At 46.0% G+C, this 17,408-nt stretch overlaps 1 protein-coding gene across 1 annotated transcript in view; it reads left to right on the forward strand.

The window, feature by feature from the left end:
• The window catches only part of LOC311102237 (double C2-like domain-containing protein alpha), a 77,657-nt gene that overhangs the window by 46,393 nt on the left and 13,856 nt on the right, over window positions 1-17,408 (forward strand). Inside the window, exons 6-7 of the mRNA XM_084143496.1 lie at window positions 1,980-2,106; window positions 2,289-2,348. Coding sequence (XP_083999622.1) covers window positions 1,980-2,106; window positions 2,289-2,348 — 187 coding nt within the window. The remainder of the gene's footprint in view (window positions 1-1,979; window positions 2,107-2,288; window positions 2,349-17,408) is intronic.

A 17,408-nucleotide genomic window follows, 5' to 3' on the forward strand; every position in this document is an offset into this window, starting at 1 on the left:
ACCAAGCAGCGTGTCCAGGAGCCAACGCCAGAGAGGACTTGGAAGCAGAAGAGCGAGAGTTGGGCGAGAACTATGGAGGCCTGGTCCACGGGGAGGAGAGACACCCAGAACATTTTTAGGGGGGGGGCTCATGCCGTGGACGACGGGGCAGCAGGAGGCCGCGATAGAGCGGTTAGTAGAGGAGGCCGCCAGGTTACGGGGGCCACTGGTCACGAAAGGGGAGGAAAGTGTAGAGGCACGGCGAGAGGTACTGGGGTGTGTTACCAGTCCGGTCCGGCCCGTTCCTGATCCCCGCGTAGGGCCAGTGGTGTGTGTCCCCAGTACGGTCCGGCCTGTTCCTGTCCCTCGTACCGAGCCTGTGGTGCGCGTCGCCAGCCCGGTCCGGCCTGTTCCTGCTCCCCACACCAAGTCAGTGGTGCGTTTCGTCAGCCCAGCTCGGCCCGTTCCCGCTCCCCGCACCAAGTCAGTGGTGCGTTTCGTCAGCCCAGCTCAGCCTGTTCCTGCTCCCCGCACCAAGTCAGTGGTGCGCTTCGTCAGCCCGGGTCGGCCCGTTCCTGCTCCCCGCTCCAAGTCAGTGGTGCGCTTCGTCAGCCCGGTCCGGCCCGCTCCTGCTCCCCGCACCAAGTAAGTGGTGCGTTTCGTCAGCCCGGCTCGGCCCGTTCCTGCTCCCCACACCAAGCCAGTAGTGTGCGTCGTCAGTACGGCACGGCCCGTGCCTGATCCACCGGTGCCTGGGTCGGCACGGGTCAGCTGTGTCACGCCGGAGCTAGAGCAATCCGCTCCACCGGTGTTCAGTTCAGCTCCGGTCAGCGGGGCCAGACCAGACCAGGGGTACTTTGGGGGGTTAGAGAGGGAGTGGGGGTCATGTCCGGAGCCGGATCCGCCGCCGAGGCGGAGTGCCCACCCGATCCCTCCCCTGTTATGTTTGGTTGGCGCGGTCGGAGTCCGCGCCTTTGGGGGGGGGTACTGTCACGCCCTGGCTCTGGGGACTCTCGTATGTTGAGCCAGGGTGTTAATTTCTGGGTTTGTGTATTTCTATGTTGGCCAGGGTGGCTCCCAATCAGAGACGGCTGTAGCTCGTTGTCTCTGATTGGGAGCCATACTTAGGTAGCCGTTAGGCATTCATTTGGTGTGGTTTCTTGTTCCTTTTGGTTTGTGTCTGTCCCGTAGGACTTCACGTATCGTTTGTTGTTTTGTTCGCTGTGGTGTACTAAAATAAAATATGTACGCATCTCACGCTGCGCCTTGGCCCGCTTCTTTTCAAGACGATCGTGACATTAGTGGTTTATCTCTCGGGCTCTGTGGGTGTGTATGTATGTGTTTGTGTTCGCATGCTTGTGTGTACGAGCACATGTATGGCCACTCCAATACCCCCCCCCCCCACGCTCTCGCTCTCTCTCGCTCTCTCTCTCGCTCTCTCTCTCCATCTACAAACAGATAGGTGTCGCACCTTGATCCATCAGTGGGGAGAGGTTATCTGTTCTGTGGGGAGGATACAGTACATCATCGGTTTTTTTCTTGTTCCAGGCTGGTAGGGTTGTTTTCTCTCCTGGGTGGGTGGTGTATAGGCCTAGGGTTGGGGCTGACTCTGGACCTATACGTTGGAGGGCCTAGGTGTAGTGTAGCCAACAGGCGAAAGGACTGCCTAGTAAACTACCTGTTGGGGCAGGCAAAAATGGCAGTGTGGAAGACCAGGACACATGAGATGCAGGGGGCAGGGTGTAAGGACCCCATAGCTGTGCTGCTGAGGCTGGTGTAGGCTCCGCTCACACTGGAGCATGTATATGGGGGCTGGTGAACCGTCTGGAGGAATTTGTAGGGGTGTGGGGCATCAGGGGGGTTCTATGTACAGTGGACGAGGAGGGGGGCTTGGTTCTAACTATCTAGGTCCATTAAAATTAAGAAAAGTTTGTGCTTTTAATTATGTAACTATTGGGCAAATAAAAATCTCTCTCTCGCTCTCTTTCTCCCTGTTGCAGGTTGTCAGTGTGTGATGAGGATAAGTTGACTCATAATGAGTTCATTGGGGAGTCTCGCGTTCCCCTGAAGCGCGTCAAGCCAGACCAGACCAAACACTTCCACACCTGTCTGGAACACCCACCCCCAGTACGAGACCCGACACACACATGCATGCACACACGCACCCACACTCAAACGCGCACGCACGCACACACACACAAACACACTTCTTTCAACTGCAATCCTTTGAGTTAGCTTCTTTGGGCAGAGATGCACAAAGACAAAATAAGATAACTTTCTTCCTCTGTCTTCCCTCTCTCTTTCCCCAGCTACCCTCTCCAACCACCATGGGGACAGCACTCCGAGGAATCTCCTGCTACTTAAGAGAGGTGCTTTCCCCTTTCCTTCCTCCCTCCTTCTCTCCCTCCTCGCTCTCCCTCTCGCTCACTCCCTCTCTCGCTTTCTCTGTCAGTCTTTCCCCCGCCCTCTTTCTTCCTCCCTCTCTCTGTCTCCATATCTCTCCCCCGCATTTGTCATATGCACCGAATACAACAGGTGTAGACCTTACAGTGAAATGCTTACTTACTAGCCCTTAACCAACAATGCAGTTTTAAGAAAAATAAGAGTTAAGTAAAAAATAGCTAAGTAAAACATTAATAATTAAAAATAATTCAAGAGCAGCAGTAAAATAACAGTAGCGTGGCTATATACAGGGAGTACCGGTACAGAGTTAATGTGTGATGGCACAGGTTAGTCGAGGTAATTTAAATAATATGTACATGTAGGTAGAGTGACTATGCATAGATAATAAATAGAGAGTAACAGCAGCGTAAAAGAGGGGGTGTGGGTAGAAGCTGTTAAGAAGCCTTTTGGACCTAGACTTCGCGCTCCGGTATCGCTTGCCGTGCGGTAGCAGAGAGAACAGTCTATGACTAGGGTGGCTGGAGTCTTTGACAATTTTTAGGGCCTTCCTCTGACACCGCCTGGTATAGAGGTCCTGGATGGCAGGAAGCTTGGCCCCAGTGATGTACTGAGACGTATGCACTACCCTCTGAGGCCGAGCAGTTGCCATACCAGGCAGTGATGAAACCAGTCAGGATGCTCTCGATGGTGCAGCTGTATAACTTTTTGAGGATCTGAGGACCCATGCCAAATCTTTTCAGTCTCCTGAGGGGGAATAAGCTTTGTCGTGCCCTCTTCACGACTGTCTTGGTGTGTTTGGACCATGATAGTTTGTTGGTGATGTGGACACCAAGGAACTTGAAGCTCTCAACCTGCTCCACTACAGCCCCGTCGATGAGAATGGGGGCGTGCTCGGTCCTCTTCTTTTTCCTGTAGCCCACAATCATCTCCTTTGTCTTGATCACGTTGAGGGAGAGGTTGTTATCCTGGCACCATACGGCCAGGTCTCTGACCTCCTCCCTATAGGCCAGGGGTGTCAAACTAATTTTAGCTCAGGGGCCACATGGAGGAAAGTCTATTCCCAAGTGGGCCGGACCGGTAAAATCATGGTATATATAACTTAAAAACAACAACTTCAGATTGTTTTCTTTGTTTTAATACTATCAACATAAAATATAAAGCTGGAGCCTGAGGACAGTGTGTCCAAAATAGTACAAGCACAACATCACTAGTAATCATAAAACACCTCAAGTTTATTTGAAAATTCTAAAGAAAAAGAACACACAAACACACAATGCCTCAGTGATTCACAGAACTGTTTCACAGATCACAGAACTATATCAGGGTGTCATTTCTCAGGCAGAAATGTAGATACAAATAATGAAATCCTGTTCCCCAAACAAGTGCAAGAACCACAGAGTCAAGAATAGGTTAAATATACAAATAAAATAAAATCAATTAAAAACAATAGCACATCAACATAAAAACATATAAACATAAAGCTGGAGCCTGAGGACAGTGTGTCCAAAAGCACAACATCACTATTAATCATAAAACACCTCAAGTTATTTGAAATTCTGAGGACAAACAACACACAAACACACAATGCCTCAGTGATTCACAGAAGTATATCACAGATCACAGAACTATATCAGGGTGTCTCATGCAGCACTTTAAGTGGGGTTGCATAGTTTATTTGACTCCTGATACCTGGCATCTTTTAGCTTTCACCAGCGCATCAATATCAGGCGTCACATCCTGAGTGGCAGCCAACTTCAGGATGTGATTCAAATGCTTGTGCGTGAGCCTTGAGCGCAGCTTTGTTTTTATTTATGCTCATTACAGAGAACTTGCTCACAAAGATATGTGGTTCCAAACATGCACAACAGTTTTGCAGCGAGGGCTGTCAAGTTGGGGTAACCTGGCAAGAGATTCTGATCAAATGTGTCCAAGCCAGCTGCGGCAAATTTGCCCTTCAAATCCGAGTCACACTGCAAGTATATTATTTCAAGTTGGATGCTGACGGGCAGATCAGAGGGATTCACAGTTAATGGCGAACAAAAAACTTTGAAGTCTTTCTCCAGTTCACCAAAAATCTGAAAGCGTTCCTCAAACTCCCTTAACAGTCCCGTTATTTTATCTTTGAACCGCTTCATGTCTGCCACATGTTGGGTCGCGCACACATTTTTCAGACAGGGGAAGTGAGCTGCATCACCACCGGCGAGTTGCGTCTCCCACAATGACAGCTTCAACTTGAAAGAACGTATGCTGTCATAATACTGCGTGGCAACTTTGTTGCACCCTTGCAGCTGTTTGTTCAAGTTATTCAGGTGCTCTGTAACATCCACCATAAATGCAAGGTCCTGCATCCATTCTGCGGAATGAAATTCTAACACTGGTTTGCCCTTTTCTTCCATGAACTGTTCAATTTCTTCTCGTAAATCAAAGAAACGCCTCAGCACAGCACCTCGGCTTAACCATCTTACCTCAGTGTGGTATGGCAGGCCATAGATGTGGTCTTTCTCTCTGAGAAGGCTGTCAAACTGATGGTGATTCAGGCTTCTGGATCGGATGAAATTAACAGTTTGGATAATATAATAATAATAATATAATAATAATAATATAATATAATAATATAATAATAATATAATAAAAATAATAACCACCTTCATGACGTTATCCATCTTTAATGACTTGCAACACAAAGCCTCCTGGTGCAAAATACAGTGAAAAGTCCAAAAATCACGTCCTCCATTTGCAGACTGCACTTTCTCTCTGAACTTTGTCACAGCGCCTGCTTTTTTCCCGATCATTGAGGGCGCACCATCTGTAGCCAGGCTGACAGCGCGGGACCAGTCCACTCCGACCCTGTCCAGCGCGCTGACGAGTGCAGTGAAAATATCAGCTGCTGTCGTTGTATCTGTCATCGGCACCAACTCCACGAACTCCTCGGTGACGGTCAATGTGTCATCAACTCTGCGGATGAAAATGGCCAGTTGTGCAACATCTGTAATGTCCGTGCTTTCATCAATTGCAATTGAAAACGCAATAAATTACTTTACTTTTTTCTTCAACTGGCTGTCCAAATCCACTGAAAGATCGGAAATCCTGTCTGCAACTGTGTTTCTTGTCAGGCTGATATTTGCAAAAGCCTGGTGCTTTTCAGGGCACACAATCTCCGCTGCCTTCATCATGCATGTTTTTACAAATTCATCCTCACTAAATGGTTTGAAGCCACTGCGATTTTATTAGCAATGAGGTAGCTAGCTTTCACTGCAGCGTCACTGATGTCTCGGCTGTGAGTAAACACAGACTGCTGTTTCTTCAGACCCGCCAACAGTTCATTCACCTTCTCTCTTCTCCGCTGTCCTTGAAAGTTGTCATATTTGTCGGCATGAAGACTCACATAGTGGCGACGAAGGTTATATTATTTCAGCACTGCAACATGCTGTGAACACACCAAACATACAGCTTTCCCATTCAATTCCGTGAATAAATAGAAGGATGACCATTTTTCTTGGAACACTCTGCACTCTGCGTCCACTTTTCTCTTTTTTGACAGAGACATATTGGGGCAATGAGGGTGCCAAAGCACATAATGTTAAAAGTAGAAGCCGTAATAAATATCGCGGGCAAAACAAAGTAGCTCATCCGGACTGGCTGCACTTGCTTGACCTATTTGCTCTGCCCCGGTATAAACAGTTTGCTTGCTTAACACAATTGCTATTGCGCCATCCAGTGGACACAATTGGAACAGCAGTTTCTTTTATTGAAAAATTGCAGCTCATTTTTATACTTTACAAAATCATCTCGCCGGCCGGATTAAACCCGTTTGCGGGCCTGATCCGGCCCGCGGGCCGGACGTTTGACACCCCTGCTATAGGCTGTCTCATCGTTGTCGGTGATCAGGCCTACCACTGTTTAGTCCCAGGGTCCTTAGCTTAATGATGAGCTTTAAGGGCACTATGTTGTTGAAAGCTGAGCTGTAGTCAATGAGAAGCATTCTCACGTAGGTGTTCCTTTTGTCCAGGTGGGTAAGGGCAGTGTGGAGTGCAATAGAGATTGCATCATCTGTGGATCTTTTAGGGCGGTAAGCAAATTGGAGTGGGTCTAGGGTTTCTGGGATAATGGTGTTGATGTGAGCCATGACCAGCCTTTCAAAGCACTTCATGGCTACAGACATGAGTGCTACGGGTCGGTAGTCATTTAGACAGGTTATGTTAGTGTTCTTGGGCACAGCGACTATGGTGGTCTGCTTGAAACATGTTGATATTATAGACTCAGTCAGGGACATGTTCAAAATGTCAGTGAAGACACTTGCCAGTTGGTCAGCGTATGCTCGGAGTACACGTCCTGCTAATCCATCTGGCCCTGTGGCCTTGTGAAAGTTGAGTTGTTTAAAGGTCTTACTCATATCGGCTACGGAGAGCGTGATCACACAATCGTCTGGAACAGCTGGTGCTCTCATGAATGCTTCAGTGCTGCTTGCCTCGAAGCGAGCATATAAGTAATTTAGCTCATCTGGTAGGCTTGTGTCACTGGGCAGCTCGCAGCTGTGCTTCCCTTTGTAGTCTGTAATAGTTTGCAAGCCCTGCCACAACCGACGAGCGTCGGAGACGGTGTAGTACGATTCAATCTTAGTTCTGTATTGACTCTTTGCCTGTTTGATGATTCGTCGGAGGGTATAGCAGGATTTCTTATAAGCGTCCGGGTTAAGCGGCAGCTCTACCCTTTAGCTCAGTGCGGATGTTGTTGTAATCCATGGCTTCTGTTTGGGGTATGTACGTACTGTCACTGTGGGGACGACGTCATCGACGCACTTATTGATGAAGCCAGTGACTGATGTGGTGTACTCCTCAATGCCATCGGAAGAATCCCGGAACATATTCCAGTCTGTGCTAGCAAAACAGTCCTGTAGCTTAGCATCTGCGTCATCTGACCACTTCTTTATTGACCGAGTCACTGGTGCTTCCTGCTTTAGTTTTTGCTTGTAAGCAGGAGTCAGGAGGATGGAGTTATGGTCAGATTTTCCAAATGGAGGGCGAGGGAGAGCTTTGTACGTGTTTCTGTGTGTGGAGTAAAGATGGTCTAGAGTTTTTCCCTCTTTTAACATGCTGGTAGAAATGAGGTAAAATGGATTTAAGTTTCCCTGCATTAAAGTCCCCGGCCACTAGGAGTGCCGCCTCTGGATGAGCGTTTTCCTGTTTGCTTATGGCCTTATACAGCTCATTGAGGCAGTCTTAGTGCTAGCATCGGTTTGTGGTGGTAAATAGACAGCTACGAAAAATATAGATGAAAACTCTCTTGGTAAATAGCATGGTCTACAGCTTATCATGAGATACTCTACCTCAGGTGAGCAAATCTCGAAACATCCTTAATATTAGATTTAGTGCACCAGCTGTTGTTTACAAATATACACAGACCGCCACCCCTTGTCTTACCGGAGGTAGCTGTTCTATATTGCCTATGTAGCGTATATCCCGCCAGCTGTATGTTATCCATGTCGTCGTTCAGCCGCAACTCGGTGAAACGTAAGATATTACCGTTTTTAATGTCCCTTTGGTAGGATATCCGTGATCTTAGTTAGTCTATTTTGTAATCCAATGATTGTACGTTGGCTAATAGGACTGATGATAGAGGTAGATTACGCACTCGCTGTCGGATCCTTACAAGGCAACCCGACCTACGGCCCCGATATCTCCGTCTCTTTCTCATGCGAATGACAGAGATTTGGGCCTTGTCGGGTGTCTGAAGAAAATCCTTCGCGTCCGTCTAGTTAAATAAAAAATGTTTTTCCAGTACGAGGTGAGTAATCGCTGTCCTGATATCCAGAAGCTATTTTCGGTCATAAGAGATAAATTACAAATAACGTGAAAAAACACACACAATATCACAATTGGTTAGAATCCCGTAAAACGGCAGCCATCTCCTTCGGCGCCATTCCCTCCGTTGTACACAGAGGATATTTTTGCAGAATTCTATATGCAGAGTCTCAATTTGGTGTTTGTCCCATTTTGTGAATTCTTGGTTGGTGAGCGACCCCAGACCTCACAACCATAAAGGGCAATGGGTTCTATAACTGATTCAAGTATTTTTAGCCAGATCCTAATTGGTATGTCGACTTTTACATTATTTTTGATGGCATAGAAGGCCCTTCTTCCCTTGGCTCTCAGATCGTTCACAGCTTTGTGGAAGTTACCTGTGGCGCTGATGTTTAGGCCGAGGTATGTATAGTATTTTGTGTGCTATAGGGCAACAGTGTCTAGATGGAATTTGTATTTGTGGTCCTGACAACTGGAACAGCATTATCTTTGTCTTACTGAGATTTACTGTCAGGGCCCAGGTCTGACAGAATCTGTGCAGAAGATCTAGGTCAGGGGTGTCAAACTCATTTTTGCTCAGGGGCCACATGGAGGAAAATCTATTCCCAAGTGGGCCGGACCGGAAAAATCATGGTATATTTAACATAAAAACAACAACTTCAGATTGTTTTCTTTGTTTTAATACGATCAACATGAAACATAAAGCTGGAGCCTGAGGACAATGTGTCCAAAATAGTACAAGCACAACATCACTATTAATCATAAAACACGTCAAGTTATTTGAAAGTTCTGAGGACAAAGAACACACAAACACACAATGCCTCAGTGATTCACGGAAGTATATCACAGATCACAGAACTATATCAGGGTGTCTCATGCAGCACTTTAAGTGGGGTTGCATAGTTTATTTGACTCCTGAAACCTGGCATCTTTTAGCTTTCACCAGTATCATCAATATCAGGCGTCACATCCTGAGTGGCAGCCAACTTCAGGATGTGATTCAAGTGCTTGTGCGTGAGCCTTGAGCGCAGCTTTGTTTTATTTATGCTCATTACAGAGAAAACTTGCTCACAAAGATATGTGGTTCCAAACATGCACAACAGTTTTGCAGCGAGGGCTGTCAAGTTGGGGTAACCTGGCAAGAGATTCTGATCAAATGTGTCCAAGCCAGCTGCGGCAAATTTGCCCTTCAAATCCGAGTCACACTGCAAGTCTATTATTTCTAGTTGGATGCTGACGGGCAGATCAGAGGGATTCACGGTGAATGGCGAGCAAAAAACGTTGAAGTCTTTCTCCAGTTCACCAAAAATCTGAAAGCGTTGCTCAAACTCCCGTAACAGTCCCGTTATTTTATCTTTGAACTGCTTCATGTCTGCCACATGTTGGGTCGCGCACACATTTTTCAGACAGGGGAAGTGAGCTGCATCACCACCGGCGAGTTGCGTCTCCCACAATGACAGCTTCAACTTGAAAGAACGTATGCTGTCATAATACTGCGTGACAACTTTGTTGCACCCTTGCAGCTGTTTGTTCAAGTTATTCAGGTGCTCTGTAACATCCACCATAAATGCAAGGTCCTGCATCCATTCTGCGGAATGAAATTCTAACACTGGTTTGCCCTTTTCTTCCATGAACTGTTCAATTTCTTCTCGTAAATCAAAGAAACGCCTCAGCACCTCGGCTTAACCATCTTACCTCAGTGTGGTATGGCAGGCCATAGATGTGGTCTTTCTCTCTGAGAAGGCTGTCAAACTGATGGTGATTCAGGCTTCTGGATCAGATGAAATTAACAGTTTGGATGACCACCTTCATGACGTTATCCATCTTTAATGACTTGCAACACAAAGCCTCCTGGTGCAAAATACAGTGAAAAGTCAAAAAATCACGTCCTCCATTTGCAGATTGCACTTTCTCTCTGAACTTTGTCACAACGCCTGCTTTTTTCCCGATCATTGAGGGCGCACCATCTGTAGCCAGGCTGACAGCGCGGGACCAGTCCACTCCGACCCTGTCCAGCGCGCCGACGAGTGCGGTAAAAATATCAGCTGCTGTCATCGGCACCAACTCCACGAACTCCTCGGTGACGGTCAATGTGTCATCAACTCCGCGGAAGAAAATGGCCAGTTGTGCAACATCTGTAATGTCCGTGCTTTCATCAATTGCAACCGAAAACGCAATAAATGACTTTACTTTTTGCTTCAACTGGCTGTCCAAATCCACTGAAAGATCGGAAATCCTGTCTGCAACTGTGTTTCTTGTCAGGCTGATATTTACAAAAGCTTAACGCTTTTCAGGGCACACAATCTCTGCTGCCTTCATCATGCATGTTTTTACAAATTCACCCTCACTAAATGGTTTTGAAGCCACTGCGATTTCAATAGCAATGAGGTAGCCAGCTTTCACTGCAGCGTCACTGATGTCTCGGCTGTGAGTAAACACAGACTGCTGTTTCTTCAGACCCGCCAACAGTTCATTCACCTTCTCTCTTCTCCGCTGTCCTTGAAAGTTGTTATATATGTCGGCATGAAGACTCACATAGTGGCGACGAAGGTTATATTCTTTCAGCACTGCAACATGCTGTGAACACACCAAACATACAGCTTTCCCATTCAATTCCGTGAATAAATAGGAGGATGACCATTTTTCTTGGAACACTCTGCACTCTGCGTCCACTTTTCTCTTTTTTGACAGAGACATATTGGGGCAATGAGGGTGCCAAAGCACATAATGTTAAAAGTAGAAGCCGTAATAAATATTGCGGGCAAAACAAAGTAGCTCATCTGGACTGGCTGCACGTGCTTGACCTACTTTCTCTGCCCCGGTATAAACAGTTTGCTTGCTTAACACAATTGCTATTGCGCCATCCAGTGGACGCAATTGGAACAGCAGTTTATTTTATTGAAAAATTGCAGCGCATTTTTATACTTTACAAAATCATCTCGCGGGCCAGATTAAACCCGTTTGCGGGCCTGATCCGGCCCGCGGGCCGGACATTTGACACCCCTGATGTAGGTGCAGCTGTAGGGCCTCCTTGGTTGGGGACAGAAGCACCAGATCATCAGCAAACAGTAGACATTTGACTTCAGATTCTAGTAGGGTGAGGCCAGGTGCTGCAGACTGTTCTAGTGCCCTTGCCAATTCGTTGATATATATGTTGAAGAGGGTGGGGCTTAAGCTGCATCCCTGTCTCACTCCACGGCCCTGTGGAAAGAAATGTGTGTGTTTTTTGCCCATTTTTACCGCACACTTGTTGTTTGTGTACATGGATTTTATAATGTTGTATGTTTTCCCCCAACACCGCTTTCCATCAATTTGTATAGCAGACCCTCATGCCAAATTGAGTGAAAAGCTTTTTTGAAATCAACAAAGCATGAGAAGACTTTGCCTTTGTTTTGGTTTGTTTTTCAATTAGGGTGTGCAGGGTGAATATGTGGTCTGTCGTACGGTAAGTTGGTAAAAAGCCAATTTGACATTTGCTCAGTACATTCTTTTCACTGAGGAAATGTACGAGTCTGCTGTTAATGTTAATGCAGAGGATTTTCCCAAGGTTGCTGTTGACGCATATCCCACGGTAGTTATTGGGGTCAAATTTGTCTCCACTTTTGTGGATTGGGGTGATCAATCCTTGGTTCCAAATATTGGGGAAGATGCCAGAGCTAAGGATGATGTTAAAGAGTTTAAGTATAGCCAATTGGAATTTGTGGTCTGTATATTTTATAATTTCATTGAAGATACCATCAACACCACAGGAATTTTTGGGTTGGAGGGTTTGTATTTTGTCCTGTAGTTCATTCAATGTAATTGGAGAATCCAGTGGGTTCTGATAGTCTTTAATAGTGGATTCTAAGATTTGTATTTGATCATGTATATGTTTTTGCTGTTTGTTCTTTATTATGGGGCCAAAAAGATTGGAGAAGTGGTTTATCCATATATCTCAGTTTTGGATAGATAACTCTTCGTGCTGTTGTTTGTTTAGTGTTTTCCAATTTTCCCAGAAGTGGTTAGAGTCTATGGATTCTTCAATTACATTGAGCTGATTTCTGACGTGCTGTTCCTTCTTTTTCCGTATATAATGTTTCAAGAGAAGACCCAGATGCAGACAATGTCGAAGTAACAAACATTTATTACATAAACAGGGGGCAGGAAAACGACAGGTCAAGGGCAGGCAGAGGTCAGTAATCCAGATCAGTGTCCAAAAGGTACAGAACGGCAGGCAGTCTCAGGGTCAGGGTAGGCAGAGGTCAATAATCCAGGGTGGTGTGACAAGGTACAGAACGGCAGGCAGACTCAGGGTCAGGGTAGACAGAAAGGTCAAAACTGGGAAAACTAGAAAACAGGAACTTGAAAAAGACAGGCGCAAGGGGAAAACCGCTGGTAGGCTGTAGGTCTTGACCAGGTTTGCACACACTGCAGCAGGGATTTTGGCCCACTCCTCCATACAGACCTTCTCCAGATCCTTCAGGTTTCGGGGCTGTCGCTGGGCAATTCGGACTTTCAGCTCCCTCCAAAGATTTTCTATTGGGTTCAGGTCTGGAGACTGGCTAGGCCACTCCAGGACCTTGAGATGCTTCTTACGGAGCCACTCCTTAGTTGCCCTGGCTGTGTGTTTCGGGTCGTTGTCATGCTGGAAGACCCAGCCACGACCCATCTTCAATACTCTTACTGAGGGAAGGAGGTTGTTGGCCAAGATCTCGCGATACATGGCCCCATCCATCCTCCCCTCAATACGGTGCAGTCGACCTGTCCCCTTTGCAGAAAAGCATCCCCAAAGAATGATGTTTCCACTTCCATGCTTCACGGTTGGGATGGTGTTCTTGGGGTTATACTCATCCTTCTTCTTCCTCCAAACACGGCGAGTGGAGTTTAGACCAAAAAGCTCTATTTATGTCTCATCAGACCACATGGCCTTCCCCCATTCCTCCTCTGGATCATCCAGATGGTCATTGGCAAACCTCAGACGGGCCTGGACATGCGCTGGCTTGAGCAGGGGGACCTTGCGTGCGCTGCAGGATTTTAATCCATGACGGCGTAGTGTGTTACTAATGGTTTTCTTTGAGACTGTGGTCCCAGCTCTCTTCAGGTCATTGACCAGGTCCTGCCGTGTAGTTCTGGGCTGATCTCTCACCTTCCTCATGATCATTGATGCCCCACGAGGTGAGATCTTGCATGGAGCCCCAGACCGATAGTGATTGACCGTCATCTTGAACTTTTTCTAATAATTGCGCCAACAGTTGTTGCCTTCTCACCAAGCTGCTTGCCTATTGTCCTGTAGCCCATCCCAGCCTTGTGCAGGTCTACAATTTTATCCCTGATGTCCTTACACAGCTCTCTGGTCTTGGCCATTGTGGTTGGAGTCTGTTTGATTGAGTGTGTGGACAGGTGTCGTTTATACAGGTAACGAGTTCAAACAGGTGCAGTTAATACAGGTAATGAGTGGAGAACAGGACGGCTTCTTAAAGAAAAACTAACAGGTCTGTGAGAGCCGGAATTCTTACTGGTTGGTAGGTGATCAAATACTTATGTCATGCAATAAAATGCAAATGTATTACTTAAAAATCATACAATGTGATTTTCTGGATTTTTGTTTTAGATTCCGTCTCTCACAGTTGAAGTGTACCTATGATAACAATTATAGACCTCTACATGCTTTGTAAGTAGGAAAACCTGCAAAATCGGCAGTGTATCAAATACTTGTTCTCCCCACTGTATAAATACATTGGGGATAATGGGAAGATGGGCGACACCTGGAGGGGGTGGAGACAATCACAAAGACAGGTGAAACAGATCAGGGTGTGACACCGTAGGGAAGCTGAGAGGTCAAATATACTGTTTAGGTTTTCTACTGCAAAGTTTACACCTTCACTATTACAGTGAAATGTTTTGTCCAGGAAATTGTCTAAAAGGGATTGAATTTGTTGTTGCCTAATTTTTTGGGGGTAGGTTTCCAGACTACTTTCCTTCCATCTATAGCATATCTTAATATTATTCAGTTCCTTTGGCTTTGATGCCTCATGATTGAGTATTGCTCTGTTCAAGTAGACTGTGATTTTGCTGTGATCTAATAGGGGTGGGGGTGGGCTGACTGTAAACGCTCTGAGAGACTCTGGGTTGAGGTCAGTGATAAAGTAGTCTACAGTACTACTGCCAAGAGATGAGCTATAGGTGTACCTACCGTACTGAGTCCCCTCGAAGCCTACCATTGACTATGTACATACTCAGCGTGCAACAGAGCTGCAGGAGTTGTGACCCATTTCTGTTGATTATGTTGTGGTAGTTGTGCCTAGGGTGGCATATGGGGGAGGGAATGCTGTCACCTCCAGGTAGGTGTTTGTCCCCCTGTGTGCTGAGGGTGTCAGGTTCTGGCATTTAGGTCGCCACAGACTAGTACATGTCCCTGGGCCTGGTAATGATTGATTACCCCTCCAGGATGGAGAAGCTGTCTTCATTAAAGTATGGGGATTCTAGTGGGGGGATATACAGTTGAAGTCGGAAGTTTACATACACTTACAGTGAGGGAAAAAAGTATTTGATCCCCTGCTGATTTTGTACGTTTGCCCACTGACAAAGACATGATCAGTCTATAATTTTAATGGTAGGTTTATTTGAACAGTGAGAGACAGAATAACAACAAAAACATCCAGAAAAACGCATGTCAAAAATGTTATAAATCGATTTGCATTTTAATGAGAGAAATAAGTATTTGACCCCTCTGCAAAACATGACTTAGTACTTGGTGGAAAAACCCTTGTTGGCAATCACAGAGGTCAGACGTTTCTTGTAGTTGGCCACCAGGTTTGCACACATCTCAGGAGGGATTTTGTCCCACTCCTCTTTGCAGATCTTCTCCAAGTCATTAAGGTTTCGAGCCTGACGTTTGGCAACTCAAACCTTCAGCTCCCTCCACAGATTTTCTATGGGATTAAGGTCTGGAGACTGGCTAGGCCACTCCAGGACCTTAATGTGCTTCTTCTTGAGCCACTCCTTTGTTGCCTTGGCCGTGGGTTTTGGGTCATTATCATGCTGGAATACCCATCCACGACCCATTTTCAATGCCCTGGCTGAGGGAAGGAGGTTCTCACCAAAGATTTGACGGTACATGGCGCCGTCCATCGTCCCTTTGATGTGGTGAAGTTGTCCTGTCCCCTTAGCAGAAAAACACCCCCAAAAGCATAATGTTTCCACCTCCATGTTTGACGGTCATAGGCAGCATTCCTCCTCCGCCAAACACGGCGAGTTGAGTTGATGCCAAAGAGCTCTATTTTGGTCTCATCTGACCACAACACTTTCACCCAGTTCTCCTCTGAATCATTCAGATGTTCATTGGCAAACTTCAGACGGGCCTGTATATGTGCTTTCTTGAGCAGGGGGACCTTGCGGGCGCTGCAGGATTTCAGTCCGTCATGGCGTAGTGTGTTACCAATTGTTTTCTTGGTGACTATGGTTCCAGCTGCCTTGAGATCATTGACAAGATCCTCCCGTGTAGTTCTGGGCTGATTCCTCACCGTTCTCATGATCATTGCAACTCCACGAGGTGGGATCTTGCATGGAGCCCCAGGCCGAGGGAGATTGACAGTTATTTTGTGTTTCTTCCATTTGCGAATAATCGCACCAACTGTTGTCACCTTCTCACCAAGCTGCTTGGCGATGGTCTTGTAGCCCATTCCAGCCTTGTGTAGGTCTACAATCTTGTCCCTGACATTCTTGGAGAGCTCTTTGGTCTTGGCCATGGTGGAGAGTTTGGAATCTGATTGATTGATTGCTTCTGTGGACAGGTGTCTTTTATACAGGTAACAAGCTGAGATTAGGAGCACTCCCTTGTGCTCCTAATCTCAGCTCGTTACCTGTATAAAAGACACCTGGGAGCCAGAAATCTTTCTGATTGAGAGGGGGTCAAATACTTATTTCCCTCATTAAAATGCAAAAATCAATTTATAACATTTTTGACATGCGTTTTTCTGGATTTTGTTGTTGTTATTCTGTCTCTCACTGTTCAAATAAACCTACCATTAAAATTATAGACGGATCATTTTTTTGTCAGTGGGCAAACGTACAAAATCAGCAAGGGATCAAATACTATTTTCCCTCACTGTAGGTTGGAGTCATTAAAACTTGTTTTTCAACCACTCCACAAATTTCTTGTTAACAAACTATAGTTTTGGCAAGTCGGTTAGGACATCTACTTTGTGCATGACACAAGTAATTTTTCCAAGAATTGTTTACAGACAGATTATTTCACTTATAATTCACTGTATCACAATTCCAGTGGGTCAGAAGTTTACATACACTAAATTGACTGTGCCTTTAAACAGCTTGGAAAATTCCAGAAAATGATGGGCTAATTGACATAATTGGAGTCAATTGGAGGTGTACCTGTGGAGGTATTTCAAGGCCTACCTTCAAACGCAGTGCCTCTTTGCTTGACATCATGGGAAAATCAAAAGAAATCAGCAAAGACCTCAGAAAAAATTGTAGACCTCCACAAGTCTGGTTCATCCTTGGGAGCAATTTCCAAACTCCTGAAGGTACCACGTTCATCTGTACAAACAATAGTACACAAGTATAAACACCATGGGACCATGAAGCCGTCATACCGCTCAGGAAGGAGACACGTTCTGTCTCCTAGAGATGAACGTACTTTGGTGCGAACAGTGCAAATCAATCCCAGAACAACAGCAAAGGACCTTGTGAAGATGCTGGAGGAAACAGGTACAAAAGTATCTATATCCACAGTAAAACAAGTCCTATATCAACATAACCTGAAAGGCCGCTCAGCAAGGAAGAAGCCACTGCTCCAAAACCGCCATAAAAAAGCCAGACCACGGTTTGCAACTGCACATGGGGACAAAGATCGTACTTTTTGGAGAAATGTCCTCTGGTCTGATGAAACAAAAATATAACTGTTTGGCCATAATGACCATCGTTATGTTTGGAGGAAAAAGGGGGTTCCTTGCAAGCCGAAGAACACCATCCCAACCGTGAAGCACGGGGGTGGCAGCATCATGCTGTGAGGGTGCTTTGCTGCAGGAGGGACTGGTGCACTTCACAAAATAGATGGCATGATGAGGAAGAAAAATTATGTGGATATACTGAAGCAACATCTCAAGACATCAGTCAGGAAGATAAAGCTTGGTCGCAAATGGGTCTTCCAAATGGACAATGACCCCAAGCATACTTCCAAAGTTGTGGCAAAATGGCTTAAGAACAACAAAGTCAAGGTATTGGAGT

This window comes from Coregonus lavaretus, assembly GCF_964263955.1.
Source record: "Coregonus lavaretus genome assembly, chromosome: 2".
NCBI classification, from domain to species: domain Eukaryota; kingdom Metazoa; phylum Chordata; class Actinopteri; order Salmoniformes; family Salmonidae; genus Coregonus; species Coregonus lavaretus.